The sequence below is a fragment of the Pecten maximus genome, chromosome 11 (genome assembly GCF_902652985.1).
Source record: "Pecten maximus chromosome 11, xPecMax1.1, whole genome shotgun sequence".
In the NCBI taxonomy this organism is placed as follows: domain Eukaryota; kingdom Metazoa; phylum Mollusca; class Bivalvia; order Pectinida; family Pectinidae; genus Pecten; species Pecten maximus.
In genome coordinates, this window is record NC_047025.1 from 18,950,021 (window position 1) to 18,970,685 (window position 20,665).

The 20,665-nt window shown below is 34.0% G+C and overlaps 1 protein-coding gene across 1 annotated transcript; it reads right to left on the reverse strand.

Annotated features, from left to right (window-relative positions):
- LOC117337061 (transmembrane protein 189-like) lies at positions 1-20,620 on the reverse strand. The gene is made up of 5 exons (XM_033897844.1): positions 20,433-20,620; positions 11,235-11,354; positions 10,757-10,848; positions 9,549-9,767; positions 1-7,216 (listed from the first exon to the last, which is right to left on the reverse strand). The coding sequence occupies exons 1-5, from the start codon at positions 20,584-20,586 to the stop codon at positions 6,956-6,958; spliced, it is 846 nt and encodes a 281-aa protein (XP_033753735.1). The 5' UTR covers positions 20,587-20,620; the 3' UTR covers positions 1-6,955.
- Between the last annotated feature and the right edge of the window lie 45 nt (positions 20,621-20,665).

Consider the following 20,665-nt stretch of genomic DNA (forward strand, 5'->3'; position numbering starts at 1 on the left):
TTTGCTTTATACAAGACTTTTACTACATAAGAAATACAGTTCACAGAAGCAAACAAATCACATTTCATTTATACTTCATACAGATCTACACATTCACAGTAACAATTGGGCACGCTTGTGTAACAGGCGCTCAAATTTAACCCTTTAAGGTCAAGGTCAATCAATAATCAAAGCCACAACTTATCTGGTCCAGATTTTGTTACAATGCATGATTCATGTATATACAGGTTGCTTTTAGAGAGGTACAATAAAATTTGTCACTAGCAGCAGATATTGATGATGTTCGTAAGCAACCTACACACAATTTCATAGCAATATAATGACTTCCTCTCTAGTGTGATATGCTAAACATTAAGCATTATTTTTGTGTAATTGTGATACACGACCACATTGGTACCTGTCGTTTGTTAACATGCCACCTCTTACCGAGCACAGTTTATACCTGTGTAATTGTGATACACGACCACATTGGTATCTGTTGTTTGTTAACATGCCACCTCTTACCGAGCACAGTTAATACCTGTGTAATTGTGATACACGACCACAGTGGTACATGTATCTGTTGTTTGTTAACAAGCCTCTTACACAAGCACAGTTAATACCTGGATACAGTACAGCTATAGGCACATATCTATGGCCGATATCACAATATTGTGTTCCATTCTACAACCAACACAAATACCTGTACCAAGCCTATACATACCACATGTAACCAGGACATGTAACACACATATATATCCTCTATTATTTAACAACTGACCAAATTTCCACAGACATTGTGTTTTTTAAAACCAAAATAAAACAAACTCTATGAAAGAATAAGAAGAGGAAGGATTAAAAATTGAAATAAATTATAAATGAAATGTGCTTTAATTCATAGAACAAATATTAAAAAAAAAAAAAAATTGAATTGAGATATAGATAATTAAGTACTAGATGACCTATGATCTCAAGAAGTGTGAATAACATACCTGTACAAATTAAAGCTTCTGTCATGACTGATACAAAATTATGTAGATATCTCATTTTCAACAAATTTATCAGGAAATCTTGGTGCCATCTTCCGTTTTTGACAATTACTGTTGTAATTAGTAAGTCATTAGTTAGGCATTATGCCCTACTAGCAGAAATCTGAACCATCATAATTATCATTTCGTTACTGTTTTTTAATTTCCACTAAAGATACTTTATAAATTGAGATTTTGATTTAAATTGTTTCAGGTTTCCAAAAAAAAAAGATTCTTTAAATCTAACAAAAAAAAAAATATCCATTTCTAATAGTGCAAGCTAGGTGCCAAAGTTACATAAATTAGGAGACTATCTTGTGAAATGTGCTGTACGTTGTTATTTCATGCACACATTATGATGTAAACAGACCTTCATCGTACAGGGCACTAATAATGAACAATTACTTGCTTGAGTTTACAATTATAATTGTGATGTTAACCATTAATCTGTAAGCAATGTTTGCTTAATGGTGGGATGTTGTTTCCAGCCAAGTGTGTTTTGGGGATAACATATATATGATATACTCTCATCAAGCGACAGTTTGTTTAAAATTGATAAATCTGCCATATTTGAAAGACATTAAACACATGCACCTTTAAAACTAGATAAAATACATATTAATGAACAACAATATATCACATTTTCAAGGTATCGTTTACCTAGCTGTTTGTTCATTGATAAAGTATTAACTGTTTCTTTTATCTTAACTTTTGATGTCATATTTCATATCAAAGTGTTTTCCCAAAGTATCCACTTTTCATTTTGAGATGTAGAAGGAAAAACAACCCTCACTTTTCTTTAGAAATAAAAACAGGTACGACCAAAATGAGGAAAATACATGTACAATGTACCATCACGATATTGTATATCATACGATCAAATGGGAGGTGATCTTAGCGATCACATCACTGATGTATAAACATGTTTATATCATAGATAAATTGACAATTTTTCACTGAAAATATAGTGTTAATCCATCATTTTTTCTAATTTTCATTGTCATTGTAACTCGCAATACTATCATCATCATCATCATTATCGTCATCATCATCATGCTCATCATTCTTATATATCATAAATTATTTCATTTCTATAATAAAATCTTATCAATTCTTAACATTTCCTTCACTGTTTTTAATTGGATGGAAAACAAACATTTAAATACAAAAATTAAAAATAATATGCTTACATAGACAATGTACAAAGTACACAGGCACTTAAAATTCCCTTATTGACATCTATACATGTTGGGCATATTACAATCAGCTTAATGGTCAGTCCGGTAAACCCAGTGACGTAAATAAAAACCAATGGTCAGTAAATCGAACTTAGGTAAACAATTGGTCAGTAAATCAAAGGTCAATCAGTACAACTCAAGGTCATATAAGGTGATTATGTCTGTCAGATTCCTAACAACATAACCTCCAGCACTGACTGCTTCTAGTAAAAAAATCCTGATCGAGTATTAAATGAATTAACAATATAGTGACACATGTAGAGGATCGGTGGATTATCAGTAATTATCAGTAATTATCAGTAATTATCAATGGTACGGTGGGACCACTAGGAAATAACATGTCTATCTAATATATGTAGTTGTCATTATTCATATTTTACAATTACAGAATTTTTGATTTTTAATTTAACACATTTACATCAATTCTATATACTGGATAGAATCTAATTAACACCGATTTATCTTAGGGAATCCCCATATACAAGATTGTATATAGGAAAAAACTACCAATAGATAAGTGACACATTGATTTATCATCTAATTAATAAAGCCTAATGCAAACATGTCAATTAACAAAACCTAACAATGACTCAATCGAGCATACAACCATAGGTGTTAACAGTGTAAATACTGTATACAGGACTATATATTGTTAGTCAAGTTAACTCCCGTGTAACTGTTGACCACCCATATCTAAAACAAACCAGTTGGTCCAGGATACTATGGCTCTACAAGTACATAGCTGTAAGCTATATACTGGAGCGTACTCCGTCAAACAGAAAAGGAAAGTATGGAAATAAGTATATAATGTCAATGAAAATAAAGTCTATACTCTGGTTTACCTAGAGCAGACCTGTCCAGTGAAACTATCGGTAACCTAACTGGCCCTACAGGACTGTGATAGGTTGTTTGACCAACCTGGAGAATGTCACAATAGTACCAAAAGTATAAATACATAAACTCATTGAACATTCTTTGGTTTCATATCTCTGACTACCAACTCAACATCAATAGATTGTCATTGGCACAATGTAGGAATTGGATTACTGCATCCTCAGGAAAACGTCTAAGTGTCAGACATTGGCTTTGTGGTATAAAATTCTACAACTGATTTGGGGGTAAAAGACTTTTTAGACATTCCCACAAATTGGTAATAACAGTCAATCAACAGTATAATAATCTTGCCACTACACATAATATATATCCACCTGATTCAATCTGTAAAATAATCAAACTCACACCGAATAATTCATAACAACATCTACAATATATATATTATACATTTAACAAGTGTACCACCCAAAACAAATACATCAAAAGATAAGCAGTCTCCAGGAGCTGCACCACAAGCATATTACTGCTATACATATAAATGTCCACAAGATTCTACTGCCAAACATAAAACTTGGGTCAGTATTCATCAAGGGTATACAATTCTACACAAGTTATCAGTGTCACAATTATTTAGGACCCTGCCATCAGCATGAGAGCCCTTAATGTAAGTCTATAGGATATCACTTCTCCATTGTAGGATCTAAACACAAAGACAGCTGTTCTCGTTTATCAATGATATAATGTCAACTACACCAACATTACCGTGTTGATAGCTGGTTTAATAGGAACATGTCAATGACTGTGTAGTAGAAATATACAGTAACTATATTGTACACACAAAATTCTTGTTCGATGTTTATTCCTGTATCACATGTGTATAAAGTTTATCATGGTCCATTGAGATTGCTGCTATCGCTAAGGTAACATCCACTCTGCCCTAACCTAGATACCAGGGTAAGTATACTAGCCTATCATTTTATAGTACATGTGAACTCTGGACTTTGTGTCTGTATAGATCTAATCCAACTATCTGTGTCACCATTGTTTATGTAAGAATGTCATCAGTGTGAGGTCATCAGTTTTATCAGATCTAGGCCAGAGAAACCTGTAATATTTTTGTATGATTTTATTTTACATAATTTACTTTGGACTTTGTATGATTTTATTTTACATAATTTATTTTGGACTTTGTATGATTTTGTTTTTCATGATTTACTTTAGACTTTATATGTTTTGTATGACATACTTTACTTTGAATTTTGTGTGATTCTGTAATACATTATTGTGATACACTAAATATATATTTCACTTTAGGCTTTGACCAATTTATACTGTAAAGATATACATTGTGGACTTTGTATAAAAAATGTGCTTTTTAGATGTAGAGAATTTTGTTGTACATATACATTAATGTTATTTTAGACGTAAATTTTAAAATCATATTATTAAATCAGAGTCATGTCTGAATGTAAGTAAATGGTCCATAGGATAACTCGAGGTATTAAAATAAAAACAAACTGGAAGATAAATGATGTACGAATGACCTTCAGCTACAGTACATAGAGTACCAACAAGTGAGAGCAATGTAACCTAATCCATTAACAAAAATACAATGTACTATCATGTCTTTTACTGATATCAGCTCATAAATTTCATATCAATGAAAATAGATTCAATGAAAACTTGTTCATTCAAAAATATTTCAAAAAGAAAATTAATTTAACATGGGATGGTCATAATAAAATGTTTGAGGCTAACGACTTGATGAAAAAAACCAATGGATGGATCACTTTACAATGTATATTTGTATCGATCAGCACACTCAGAATTGTAGGTAGGTTGTCTCTAATAAATTTTGATTTACACCCAAAGAAAAATGATGAAATTATAATTCCAATTAATTTCCATATATAGCAATTTTAGAAAATTTTTGATATTATTTGTAAGCTATAACATGATTAGGAGAGGACGGATATTTCTTTGATTTATCTTCACTTCAGTATCTCATAACAGATGGATTTACTTTATTTCAACTCAATAAACAAATACTGTCCTATCAAAATTACATCTAAGTGTAGATTAGTAGTGTATCAAAATTTAATTATCCATCGTAATTATGTTAAAACATGAATAGGTGCAATGTTGTTTGGCCGTATGTATTAAGGGTGTATTTCAAAAGGTGACAATATATTTGAAAATATACAAAGAAAGAATTATACAATATATAAATAGCTTGATGATTTATTAAACCTATATTATGATATAGATGGTATGTGAAATCGATAAAAAATAGAAATTAAAGGATGAATATGATAGTGAATCAATGGCCTTTTATGATTCACCACATTTTTGATTTCCTAACAACAAAAGATGGATTGATCTCCACTTCAGAAGTTAACATTGAAATAACATCTGAAAAAATAGCAGTATTCAAGTGTTAATAGACAAAGAGAAAGGGGAGGACAAGGGTCGATGTATCCTAGTTATCTCCCCTTGGTATTGCTTAGCAGTTAAGACAAGACACCAGATGTTGTGCCAATAATGATGTACAAGGGACGAAAACATTTAAGCTATACAAGGTAGATCAGCTTATATCTTAGAGACATGTAAATACTTATCATATTCAGAATATAGAAATGAATATTTTTTAATTTGAATTTGAAGCATTAGAATTTCTTCAACATAGCACTTTTCTATATAGATATTTTCTGCACAAATCAAGATACCTCTTTTAGTTGTACTACTACAACAACTGTGCAATAATGTAAGTTCACTGTATAGAGATGTTCTTACCTGGTTATAATCTATTTTTTGTTAAACTAGAACATTTCAAATCATCAAATGTTCAAACAGAATGTTTGGGTCAGCACTACATGAAATATACCATTATAACACAGCATTGAAAGTTGTAAAATAGCAGTGAAATTGTTTTGATTTAAAAGACAAATTATGTGTTTAAACATAAATCAACAATGATACAAATCTACAATTGATTGATTAAGCACTTAAGATCACAGGGTAACCTACACAAACTAAAGGTCACAATTAAGCAACTTATAACTTAACCAACAAAATCTGTCTTCATCAAACAATCATTTCACAAATTTCATTTTATATTGTATGTGGAAGTTTTTAATTTTATCTTTCAGTGTAAATTGTGAGTCTAACACAACACTTAAGTTGTCTCAAACCAGCACTGACTCAGATCTACAGTTGTCTAAACCCTCAACTCTTCACAGACTTTCCCACTACTAGTGACTTGTATATGAAACGACTACAGAATAAAATATTGTTTAAAGATTTTCTAACTTTATCAGTAATACTTCATTCAATATAGTCATGTTAAGTAGTTAGTAGTTACAATTATTTTTGAATTATGTGTGTGTATTGTTCATACAACAAAATGCAAGGTTTGTTTTGTTACATAATGCATACATATCAAGTTCAAAACTTTATACATATCTTTTTTTCATTAACTAAAAAGGAAGAAAACAAAATCTCTAGCTAATTTGAAAATTATTTTGTCATGTTTTTTATCTGTAATAATTAATGAAGGTTTATAAATCTATGATCAAATTTTTAAGATGAAATCACGATTATGAGGAAACAGAGCATGCTATGTATTACAAACTTCGTTTTGATTGAATTCATCCTTAAAAGGCAACAGTTATCTTCCACAGACATCTTTTTAAAAAATAAAACCTAAATATTATATACTTTCATTCATTATATGCCAAATTGGTCAGAAAATAAGTAATAAACGATGAGAAAAAAAATTATGAGAGATGATTGTGTAAAATTGTGAAATAAAGAATAAAATTAATCTGAAAAATGTTAAACTTAACATAAGCTTTATATATTAATGGAGAACTTCCATCATCTCCTTTTCTTGGCCCAGTTGAGGTCATCAGCCCTGGGCTTATAGCCTGTTGTGGCCTCTATAAGGTACTCGAATGTGCTCCAGAAGCGGAGTTTCTCCAGGGGTAGATTAAGCCAGCCAGTGGTTATACAGAAGTAAGTCTCGTGAGGTGCCACATGGTGGATGCGGTGATGTTTTCGTGGCAACACAATGTGAAGGTCTTGCAGAAGTGTAATCCATCGTGGAAGGCCGAAGTAGGTATGGGACCATTTGTGACACTGTGAACAAAATATTGATGTTCATCAAATGTACCTTAACTGTTCACATTAATCTATCTATGTTACTGTATGACTAATGTTCTTTGTAAAAGGACCTATTGTCCTGTAAATAGGACTGTTGTTCTATGCACAGGGAAACTATTTTCCTGTAAATAGGACTGTCGTTCTTTGTACAGGGAAACTATTGTCCTGTATAAACTATCACCATGTAATAGGATTGTCGTTCTATATACATAGAAACTATCACCCTGTAATAGTATTGTCGTTCTATGTACATAGAAACTATCACCCTGTGATAGGATTGTCGTTCTATGTACATAGAATCTATCACCATGTAATAGGATTGTCGTTCTATATACATAGAAACTATCACCCTGTAATAGTATTGTCGTTCTATGTACATACAAACTATCACCCTGTAATAGGATTGTCGTTCTATGTACATACAAACTATCACCCTGTAATAGGATTGTCGTTCTATGTACATAGAAACTATCACCCTGTAATAGGATTGTCGTTCTATGTACATAGAAACTATCACCCTGCAATAGGATTGTCGTTCTATGTACATAGAAACTATCACCCTGTAATAGGATTGTCGTTCTATGTACATAGAAACTATCACCATGTAATAGGATTGTCGTTCTATGTACATAGAAACTATCACCATGTAATAGGATTGTCGTTCTATGTACATAGAAACTATCACCCTGTAATAGGATTGTCATTCTATGTACATACAAACTATCACCCTGTAATAGGATTGTCGTTCTATGTACATACAAACTATCACCCTGTGATAGGATTGTCGTTCTATGTACATACAAACTATCACTCTGTAATAGGATTGTCGTTCTATGTACATACAAACTATCACCCTGTAATAGGATTGTCGTTCTATGTACATACAAACTATCACCCTGTAATAGGATTGTCGTTCTATGTACATAGAAACTATCACCCTGTAATAGGATTGTCGTTCTATGTACATACAAACTATCACCCTGTAATAGGATTGTCGTTCTATGTACATACAAACTATCACCCTGTAATAGGATTGTCGTTCTATGTACATAGAAACTATCACCCTGTAATAGGATTGTCGTTCTATGTACATAGAAACTATCACCATGTAATAGGATTGTCGTTCTATGTACATACAAACTATCACCCTGTAATAGGATTGTCGTTCTATGTACATAGAAACTATCACCCTGTAATAGGATTGTCGTTCTATGTACATACAAACTATCACCCTGTAATAGGATTGTCGTTCTATGTACATACAAACTATCACCCTGTAATAGGATTGTCGTTCTATGTACATAGAAACTATCACCCTGTAATAGGATTGTCGTTCTATGTAAATACAAACTATCACCCTGTAATAGGATTGTCGTTCTATGTACATAGAAACTTTCACCCTGTAATAGGATTGTCGTTCTATGTACATAGAAACTATCACCCTGTAATAGGATTGTCGTTCTATGTACATAGAAACTATCACCCTGTAATAGGATTGTCGTTCTATGTACATAGAAACTATCACCCTGTAATAGGATTGTCGTTCTATGTACATAGAAACTATCACCCTGTAATAGGATTGTCGTTGTATGTACATAGAAACTATCACCCTGTAATAGGATTGTCGTTGTATGTACATACAAACTATCACCCTGTAATAGGATTGTCGTTCTATATACATAGAAACTATCACCCTGTAATAGGATTGTCGTTCTATGTACATACAAACTATCACCCTGTAATAGGATTGTCGTTCTATATACATAGAAACTATCACCCTGTAATAGTATTGTCGTTCTATATACATAGAAACTATCACCCTGTAATAGGATTGTCGTTCTATATACATACAAACTATCACCCTGTAATAGGATTGTCGTTCTATGTACATAGAAACTATCACCCTGTAATAGTATTGTCGTTCTATGTACATACAAACTATCACCCTGTAATAGGATTGTCGTTCTATGTACATACAAACTATCACCCTGTAATAGGATTGTCGTTCTATGTACATAGAAACTATCACCCTGTAATAGGATTGTCGTTCTATGTACATAGAAACTATCACCCTGTGATAGGATTGTCGTTCTATGTACATACAAACTATCATCCTGTAATAGGATTGTCGTTCTATGTACATACAAACTATCACCCTGTAATAGGATTGTCGTTCTATGTACATAGAAACTATCACCCTGTAATAGGATTGTCGTTCTATGTACATACAAACTATCACCCTGTAATAGGATTGTCGTTCTATGTACATACAAACTATCACCCTGTGTATGTGAATACCTTGACTTACCTGATTAGTGACACTTATAAAGATAGTCAGTAGAAAGAGGTAGCACTCTAAAGTGTAAGTTTCCCGGATTTGTTCAGGAGTGTATGTCAGGAACTTGTATGCAGTGTATGCCATCAATGGGATGGTCACTGAGAAGTTGTCCCCGTTGGTCTCAATAAAATCATGCCTTGTGATGGAGGTGGGGTCGATGTGATGCTCCCGGAATGGGCGGATGAATGCCTGTAAATACATCAGCATTATAATCTAATATCGCTGAAACAAGTATGCAAGTCTGAATATCCAACATAATTTCTTATATCATCTGAAACAAATTATTCCTGTTACTTTTCTTAAGCAGGAATTACCTCCCCTGATATTATGTCATTTTTATCGATTGATATTCCTGATATTATGTTATAACCTCCCCTGATATTATGTTATAACCTCCCATGATATTATGTTATTCCCTCCACTTATATTATGTTCTTACCTCCACTTATATTATGTAATTACCTCCCCTGATATTATGTTATAACCTCCCCTGATATTATGTTATAACCTCCCCTGATATTATGTTATAACCTCCCGTGATATTATGTTATAACCTCCCCTGATATTATGTTATTCCCTCCACTTATATTATGTTATTCCCTCCACTTATATTATGTTATTACCTCCACTTATATTATGTTATAACCTCCCCTGATATTATGTTATAACCTCCCGTGATATTTTGTCATAACCTCCCGTGATATTATGTTATTCCCTCCACTTATATTATGTTATTCCCTCCCCTGATATTATGTTATAACCTCCCCTGATAATTTGTTATAACCTCCCCTGATATTATGTTATTACCTCCCCTGATATTATGTTATCACCTTCCATGATATTATGCATTTATGGCCCTGGATGCAGGGTAATATGAAGGTTTGTTTACCCGAAGGTATCGTATTTCCCTGCCATTCGTCATAGCCTTTCTAACAAGGGCAAACTAAAGGCCTAAATTGAGGCAGTGTCAAGCATTAGGTAGAAGAAAATGTTTGGAAAGAAGAGAAAAGATAAGACCTCTTTATAGTCACCTCTTATGATTCCTACAATGGGGTCAGCAGGTACAATTACATTAATATAAATCATCTTAAGATAGCTTCAACTTAAGTGAAAATCTACTATGTTTGTTGTGTTGACATTTTCTGTTATATGTTATTTGTCGGTCTAACTCTGCATACCTTTCCTATAATGGGTAGATCAACAGAGCCCCAAGTGTCAGCACCCCAGTGAACTAGTCCACTCAGGAAATCTGCTGTCAAAATTCCCAGGACTGCAAACAAATATAGATCAGAATTGTTAAATATCCATACATTGAATCAGTGTAATTGCCTTTCTGTACTAAATAGTTACATCATCGGTACCCACATGACCTGTCTTGTCATATACGTAAATCCAATCAATCCTGTGGGGGCACTTTCACAAAAAGTCTTTATTCATGATCATGAATTATTCATTAACCAGATTCAGTAATTTGACTGGTTCTGTTCAAAATGGTCTGGAAAATTGGACCAATCAGAAAAATTATTTCAAATGTTCTTATTTATTCTCCCATCCATTACCAATAAACAATGAACTTCAATTGAAAAAAGTGCTGTGAGACTTTGATTTCAGATAAAAATGGAGGTTTTGCCAGTAGTCCATAAAACTAACACTTACATGCGTATGCAATGATAAAGTACCACAGATCGGGCTGGAAATTCCAACACAACATGACAAAGTTGTAGGCAATCAATATGGTGCTGATCACTATACATATGGTCTCCTGGATACGCTTGCCTGAAATTAAACACAAAATCAGGTTATCTATGTATGTATACTATCCATGTTAATTACATCGTATGTAAAACAGAGACAGTGAAAAGATATTTACTGCTGCTATACTTTATCTAATTCAGAAGAAATACAAATCTAAATGAGTAATGACAAAGCTTTTCTATTAACAGTTAAAGCTTGTGGCAATATTAATTTGTTTAAGCTTGCTTTTACGTTAATATTTTGGTTTTTGACATCAAAATATGGTTGCCCATGTTATTAGCGTTCTAATTAATATATCTGATATGTGATCATCAAACCTGTCCTTGCAATTGAGAAACATTGATTTGCAAATATATACAACAATGTATAAATGCAAAAGCATTATATATTTTCAGCAGCTGTATTGGCAATAAAGATACAAATCTGACCTTTGACCTATAGCTATTATATATAGTTATGTGGAAACACAACAAACAAAATCTTAAAGTGTTTGGTAAAATGGGTATTTTTTTTCACAAGATAAAACTCCAGTTTATATGTCATGTTAAATCATGCAACCTTCACCTTTGACCTCGTTACTTTAAACCATTAGTGAAGTAACCCCTTGGTTATATGTGACCAATGTGACCACATTTCCTAAAAATCTGTGCAATATGAGGGTTGTTCTAAATTAGCTCTTAATAATTGTGCAAAGTTTCACCAAAATGTCTTCTTAATGCATGATGGAGAATTCGAAATGACAAGCAATTGTTTCCACACAGGCAGATGAACAAATACCGGCTGTAAGTCATAACAAAATAATATGACTCATCAAAGAAATATTGACTGTGAATGAGAGTGGTGACACATAGTACACAGACAGCATATTTACACCAGATGCTATGTGTATTAAACATGTCTATGGTATCAGAAACTAGTCAAATACTTTTGAAGAATTCCAGTCTATATATTTTGTTGTCAGGCCTAGGAACATCATTGTGGATTTTGTTACATTTGTTCATTTTCATGTGAAGAAATAAATTTAATTAATAAATGTATGGGAAATATAGTCTTTTTAGCCTTATTGAGTAAATGCATGTCACTGTGATACAATTTTGCATGTACCATGCAGCTATCACAAACATTTATTTCTCTAGAGATTGCTTATCAATCTGATAATAGAGAAAAATCCAGAACAGTAAAGTACATGCATGTTGCTGTTCAATATACAGCAATACAAAGCCCAGCTGCCTGTCATCGACAGTGACATATTAACAAGTGTTCTCAGCAGGTGGCTGGTATAGTACTAGGATTTTACCATCAAACGTCACCAAACTAATTAATTCCTATGAGAAATAGACAGTATGAGTTAGCTCTGGTACTCCATATACCATTTTGTTTGTAGATTGCCAACTTCCTTTTATTGATTCTGAATTCTTTCTTTGTACTATACATACAGCCCAGTCACATATGTACAATGTATCGTTAAACCTTGATCTGGAGTAGTGCCCCGCTAATCCACTCATCAACAATGAACATAAGAAATATCATACCGCACCTATTTTTCACAATGAAGCAGTTCTTGTAGAAGGTGCAATGTCTGTATGACCTGAAGACTTGTGTGTATTGAGCTGTGATTTATTCTGGCTGCCTCCCTCCTCCCTCTCTACCCCTAATGTCAGCCTCCCTCCTCCCTCTCTACCCCTAATGTCAGCCTCCCTCCTCCCTCTCTACCCCTAATGTCAGACAGATGCATATATGTTACCACCACCTCCTCCAACATGAACACAGTTCACTGGCCCACAAGTCTATACTGCATTGCAGAGGTATATGATGTAGAAGAGATAGGTATAGAGCTCTGCAATATTAGACTAAAAATACCCAAAGGGCTTGTAATAGGCTTATTGCATTATATATAATAGATACTGCAGCACCAGTATGTGATCCTGCAGCAAGAGGTCAAAAGGCCTGCAATAACAGCAAATGGCATAAATGGCCTGTCATGTCTAATATGGAAAAGTGGGAAAGTGTTAAGAAAAGAATTGTACAATTTTGTACTCATTGCTTAAAGAGACTTCTTATTTAAATACTGAGCCTCAAAAAAATAAACAAATAAAACACACTTGATCATGATGAGCAATATAACTATAGCTGTAACATACCAATTAATTTCACAATGCAGTTTTTAATCTACTGATATATGTATTGAATAACATATGTCCCAAAAGTCTGCCAATCCTCAGATTATGATACACTGCACATGCATAGTCAGCAGTTTCAAAGTTTTTTGAAGGATTGCTGAGCTTAGCTCTATCATATTGCCTAACATTATAACTTATGTATCTTTCCCCAGTTTGAAAGAAAGGAATCAGACAGACATCAAAGTTATTTATAATATAATATTCTAGAAATAGTCTATATATAGACCCAGCAGCATCAACAAAAAATTCTGATCACTAGTTTTCACTAGCTAATGCCTAATTACTAATAAGTTCCTAGTTTTAATGTATTAAACTTCAGAACAAGCTATAGCTATATTGGCCATGGTCTCCAAGTATTGAATGTGATATACTGGTCATACATAAAACACCCTATTTTGTACTTATATATATATACATGCATATATATATATATGGTGTACACAATAGATTTATTACGTTTTAACAGTGGAAATATCAGAAACTATTTACTTGATAGAAACTTCTATTATTACTGCTAACATCATGACTATAGTTGTGAAGGAATGATCATTATTTTTGCGTTACCAATGCAATCAGACAGTGATTTTTATTCACCACATTTCAATCTGCTAATTTTCTGCTTCAGATCCTCTGTGTTAAAACTTTTGTTCTACTTTCGCCAATGCAATTTTAAAATCATCAAATGCTTTTTGCTTTCGCCACTTTGGCGCTGATGGAGACCAACAGTGAAAGACGTACCTGATGCAAATAAAGCCTTCGCAGTATGTATACAATGCTGTTTTTATAACGAAATACATATATACGACAATCATGGTTAGGGAAAACTCACTAGGACAGATAATAACAGAAAGTTCTTAAATTGTATCATATGGGAGAATAAACCGATTAGTTCCACATGTGCTTTGCACTTGATAATGATATCATATGGTCTTATGTATGTACAAGACGGAAAACTTTCCATACAAAAAACATCAAAGTGTATTCAGTGTGCATTTTATCAAAAAAATATCAGAAATTATCAACTTTATAACGAGATCCCAGAGGGATCTTGGCGCCCACCATTGAATGATCTTGATAAGTTCCATGTCAGATTAATCTTCTCTCTATTTTAATTCCCCTTCCTCTTACTAATCTGTGTAAATTGAGAAACATCCCTCCAGTACTTTTCAAACAAGGGGAACGTTAACCTATATATGAAATTTGAGATTTAGCGATAATGACGGTCTGTTGGCCATGTTGTTTTCAGATTGGTCCCAAAATGCAATATGAGGGACCAAGGGGAACCTATGAAATTTGAGAAAGATCCCTTCAGTACCTTCTGTAAAATAGCGATAATTAACAAACATCAATTGTCGAAATCCAAGATGGCTGCCTGTCGGCCATGTTGTTTTCAGAATGGTTCCAAAATGCAATATGCATAACTAGGGACCAAGGGGAACCAACATATTAAATTTTAGAAAGACCCCTTCAGTACTTTCTGAGAAATAGCTATAACAAACTTCAATTGTCAAAAGTCAAGATGGCTACCTGTCGGCCATGTTGTTTTCCGACTGGTCCCAAAATGCAATATGCATAACTAGGGACCAAGGGCAACCTACATATGAAATTTGAGAAAGATTCCCTCAGTACTTTCTGAGAAATAGCAATAACAAACTTCTATTTTTTGTCAAAATCCAAGATGACTGCCTGTCGGCCATGTTGTTTTCCGATTGGTCTCAAAATGCAATATACATAACTATGCACCAAGGGGATTATACATATGAAATTTGAGAAAGATCCCTTCAGCTCTTTCTTAGAAATAGCGATAATAAACTTCAATTGTCAAAAGCCAAGATGACTGCCTGTCGGCCATGTTGTTTTCCGATTGGTCTCAAAATGCAATATGTATAACTATGCACCAAGGGGATTATACATATGAAATTTGAGAAAGATCCCTTCAGTACTTTCTGAGAAATAGCGATAACAAGAAAAGTTTAAGGCAACAAGAGAAAAATGTTGAAATTGTTTTGAGCAGTCCATTCAAAACTGGGCCATCTTTTTATGAAGCAGAATGTCATTAGGGTCAATGTCACAGATAATACTGATCATGCCTGTGTTTTTTGATGCACATATTTTTTCTCTTCTTTTTTTCTTTAAAAAATGAAATACATAGAAAATTGAATGGTTTCCTCTTGAATGTAACATACATTTCACTCGTATGACAGCATCTTTTTCACTTGTGCTTCACACCCTTTTGTGTAATGTTAATATGATTATATTGTTTCATTTATAATGACAAAGCTTTTGAATGGTGCAATGATCATGACTTTTCCAGTTAATCATATTAAAACAGGGGCAGCAATTACAATTTTCTGTAGCCAGTCGACAGCACGTCTTTAGCCTGTACAGGCCAAACGAAATAAGATCTTACTAAAATAATTGTGTGTATCATGACATATATTAATTGGCAAACCTAAAATATGTTTAACCACAATATCTTCCAATATAAATTAAATAAACGACTAAGAATCTAATCATAATTAGTACAACTGATTATGATTGTGATTCCCTTGTATAGAAAAAGGGATATTTTTATATCAAAAGTGTCCATCAAGCTTAGTATATATATTTTTTACATGCTTATATTATAAAAAATGCATGTGTCCTTTGTCTTATCAGATCATATTTATATTTTCATCTTGATGAATTGCATCACTGAAATGTACCATTAATCATTATGTACTATGTGCAATTCAACTTTTTCCATAAATTTCAAATTTCAACAAACACAACAGGTAAAATCTTATCTGTACTTATTTTACAGGTAAGGCATGCGCAGCTCTTCATTGACAAACATTTAATACTACATGTATAATTAATCTAATTCAGACAGCAGACAATTAGCCGTGTGTTCAGAACCTTATTCTTAAGACACGTTCATATGGTACAGTAAAAATAACATATCAAAAAATATATATAATGCTCTCTAATAAAAGAAATCAATGCAAATTTTGCTGTGTACCACACTGGTAATGTATATACATGCATGTAGTTAACTGATTATAATGAGGATTACTAAGGGGTCATATTACATACATAGCTATTACAGTAAGAGCCCATGAATAAAAGAATAACATACATATAGCTATTACAGTAACAAGAGGCCCAAAGGGCCTTAACGGTCACCTGAGATTTGAAATATTTCGGCCAACTAAATTGACCCTTTTTGGCCCCACCCATCAGTCCTAATGGGGTCAGTCTATGAAGAGTATTTGATTCTAACATATAGTAGATAAGAAGATTTTTGAAATTTCAGTCAATTTGACCCTTTTTGGCCCCGCCCACCAGCCCCTGGGGGTCAACCAGGGCCAACATGTACATAACATCAAACTGTAATCCCATGCTGATAATTTGAACCAAGTTAGAATGAATTCCAATACAAATCCAACAAATAACAGTCAAAAATGTGATTTCCCTATATAAACTATAGTAAAGTTTACCCCCTCCCCAGGGGCAAACGTGAGACCCCAGGGTCATGAAATTCACAATTTTGGTAAAGCACCTTAAAGAGCCTTCCATCTATGAAGAGTATTTGATTCTAACATATCTGAGAGTAGAGAAGAAGATTTTTGAAATTTCAGTCAATTTGACCCTTTTTGGCCCCGCCCACCAGCCCCTGGGGGTCAACCAGGGCCAATATGTACATATCATCAAACTGTAATCCAATGCTGATAATTTGAACCAAGTTAGAATGAATTCCAATAGAAATCCAACAAATAATAGTCAAAAATGTGATTTCCCTATATAAACTATAGTAAAGTTTACCCCCTCCCCAGGGGCAAACGTGAGACCCCAGGGTCATGAAATTCACAATTTTGGTAAAGCACCTTAAGACCCTTCCATCTATGAAGAGTATTTGATTCTACCATATCTGAGAGTAGAGAAGAAGATTTTTGAAATTTTAGTCAATTTGACCCTTTTTGGCCCCGCCCACCAGCCCCTGGGGGTCAATTAGGGCCAACATGTACATACCATCAAAGTGTCATCCCATGCTGATAATTTGATACAAGTTAGAATGAATTCCAATAGAAATCCAACAAATAATAGTCAAAAATGTGATTTCCCTATATAAACTATAGTAAAGTTTACCCCCTCCCCAGGGGCAAACGTGAGACCCCAGGGTCATGCAATTCACAATTTTGGTAAAGCACCACAAGACCCTTTCATCTATAAAGTGTGTTTGACTCCACCATATCTGAGAGTAGAGAAGAAGATTTTTGAAGTTTTAGTCAATTTGACCCTATTTGGCCCCACCCCTCAGGCCCCTGGGGGGTGGAGACCATATAATTCACAATTTTGGTTGACCTTCAGCCATAGAAACTTTCTGCCAAATTTCATTGAATTTTGTTAAGTGGTTTTGGAGAAGAAGTCGAAAATGTAAAAAGTTTACGGACGCACGACGACGGACAAAAGGCGATTAGAATAGGTCACTTGAGACTTCGTCTCAGGTGACCTAAAAAGCCCATGAATAAAAGAAATGAAGCATGAATGATCTAATTCCTTATCAAGTATATAATGCACTATATGAAGATTTTTGCTCCCTTATAAATATACCATACCATACTACATCTAATATTATCTAGAATCTGACCAAATAAACAGGAAACATTTATTAGGGTCCAATTTAATAAACAATTCAGTATGATTCATGTCACATGATGTCCTACTCACTATTATACAACACTAGTAGGTCATATAACCAGGCGTGAGCACTGATGCATATCATGCCATTATTATCATATACAGTTACTGTATAACCAACCCTTAAATACACATATACATGTAATTCTAATTATGCAAAGCGAACATAAAACATATATCAGCACTAGCTGTCCAGGACCCCCCCCCCCCCCCCCCTTTTTCGGATGACGGGAATTTTTTTACAGCCTTAAAAAACGCCTATGACAACCCCCCCCCCCCCCCCCCCCCCCCCCCCCCCCCCCCCCACCCCTTATCGAAAATCTTATCCTCGAAATATTGCAAAATTTTCATTTCATTTTCCGAAATTTTGACCCCAGACCCATCGCCAAAATAAATTCGACTTGCGCCTATGGCGCTCGCATTACCACTAAATTACTGGACCCCACCCTTTTCAAATTCCTGGATCCGCGCCTGTATCAGCATTATTCAATCTGTATTTAGAATTATCTGACATTGACCTATTTTTATAAATTATTCTATTGTATACCAGGTAAGTTACCTTAAAATTGATATTAATAAATTTGTTTGATTTTCATGATGAATCAGCTAGCAGAGTTTTAATGTTCTAGAGTTATACTATGTAGAGAAATACAGAATTACAGGAATATAAGAAAATCTTTAAAAATTCTAATAAACTAGAATTCCACAAAATTGTACATTGTATGTGTCATCTGCACCCATAATTGAAAGTCCTGATGTAAGTGATGTTTTTGTTAACAGCTACATTTACAATTCATCAGTTTTAACAGTCTACAAAAATGCTGAACTGTCTATAAGAGAAAACAAAATTTGAATGCACAGACACTGATTCTGTGTATACTGTCATGTGCATAATTGACAGTGTACGGTAAACTTGAACCAAAGTACATGTACAAAGTAGGTCATGACTGATCTTGTATCAATTATTCCAGGTTTACAGGAGTCACTTTAGAAGATTATGGACGCTAAGCATCAAATCATGAAGTGCTCAGTTAGAAGGGTATTCAGCCAAAGACATTCTTCCACTGGCCAGATTAACATGGCTCAGATGTCATGCCAGTTTTATAAAATGTAGCGAAACTGGACTGGGCTGAACGCCGGTGTCCAGGTAGCTCAAATGGTTAAAGCCAGCGAATGTCTAGAGTTTGGAAGTCCTGGTCTGATCATTACATTTTTCTCTATCTCCTGTCACATTTGGTGACCAACTTATTACCCATGGAGATGGTATAGGGTATCCTGTGTCTTCGGGGTCGAGACTGTTGAAGGAAATGGAGGAGTATGGCCCGGGTTGAGTGCCAGTGCCCAGGTAGCTGAAATTGTTATAGCGCCTGTCTAGAGTTCAGATATCCTGGGTTCAAGTCCCAGTCTCGTCGCTGCATTTTTCCTCAGTTGTTACAAAACTTGTCACCTTAAAAATCATACAACTGCCCCACCTCACTCATCAATATAGTATCAAATTAATGTTCAATCAGGACTTCATTGAACATTTTCAAATAAATGTCAGTCCAACAAAATCATACTTGTATAATTGGGAATCGCTAACAAATCGATCACATCAAAATCGTTGTAGCTATTTGAAAGACAATGTGATAATGTTTCATGAACTAGCATACAATTTCCCTTTTAATTTTTTGCAAAAATTTGTTTGTTCACTTAATTCAATCTACAATTCATTTTTAAATTCATTTTTATTAACAAGATGGCATTTAAAAAAAATCATTGTAGTACAGTATAATAGTATTTTTATTCAGTACTTTGATGAAAGTTTTTTAAATGCTGTATTAATTTTGAAATGAATAACTCTATTACGAAAAAGATATTACTAACAGTACTAGTGTTGAACTTGTACATATACAAAGTGTAGAAAGCTGCAATCAAAACTTTGATGATGTAACCTAATGACCAAATAAGTTACCATTAATTGTAGCTTGGTGGGTAGCTATCCTAGTTAATTATCTCACTGATTTATATTGATCAGGAGTTGGTTATCAGCCAACTGTCACCAGGGCACATGCACACGAGTTTGCCTAAATATCAACACATACATGGTCATCACAACTTTTGACTAGCGTCTGGGGTACATTCAAGCATGGTAACAAAATACGATAGTGATTACTAGGCCTGACTAGACATAAACCATCAACATATATTTTTTTCATAACATGTCAGTCGGGATGCATGCTAGCAACGCAAACAACACCTTTTGTGTACTGGCTGGCCAGTTCCTGTGCTCCTGCATGTTGTGGTCCCCATCTTGGAGCGGAAACTTCCTCTGCAGTGACAATCTGAGCATTGGAGTTAGGATCCTCCTCGGTCATAGAATATCTGATTATATCCTCTTCTTTTAGCACCATCTTCCCCGGTTTATCCTGACAGCCTACTGTGAACTTTAACCTCTATCATACGTTGTAGTATCGCAGTGAATAATTCTTA

Coding starts and splice junctions, on each gene's coding strand:
- LOC117337061 (XM_033897844.1), bottom strand. CDS start 20,586: ATGGTGCTAAAAGAAGAGGATATAATCAGATATTCTATGACCGAGGAG. Junction 10,849..11,234: donor CTTTATCATTGCATACGCAT/GTAAGTGTTAGT, acceptor ATTTGTTTGCAG/TCCTGGGAATTTTGACAGCA. Junction 7,217..9,548: donor TTATAAGTGTCACTAATCAG/GTAAGTCAAGGT, acceptor TTTTGTTCACAG/TGTCACAAATGGTCCCATAC.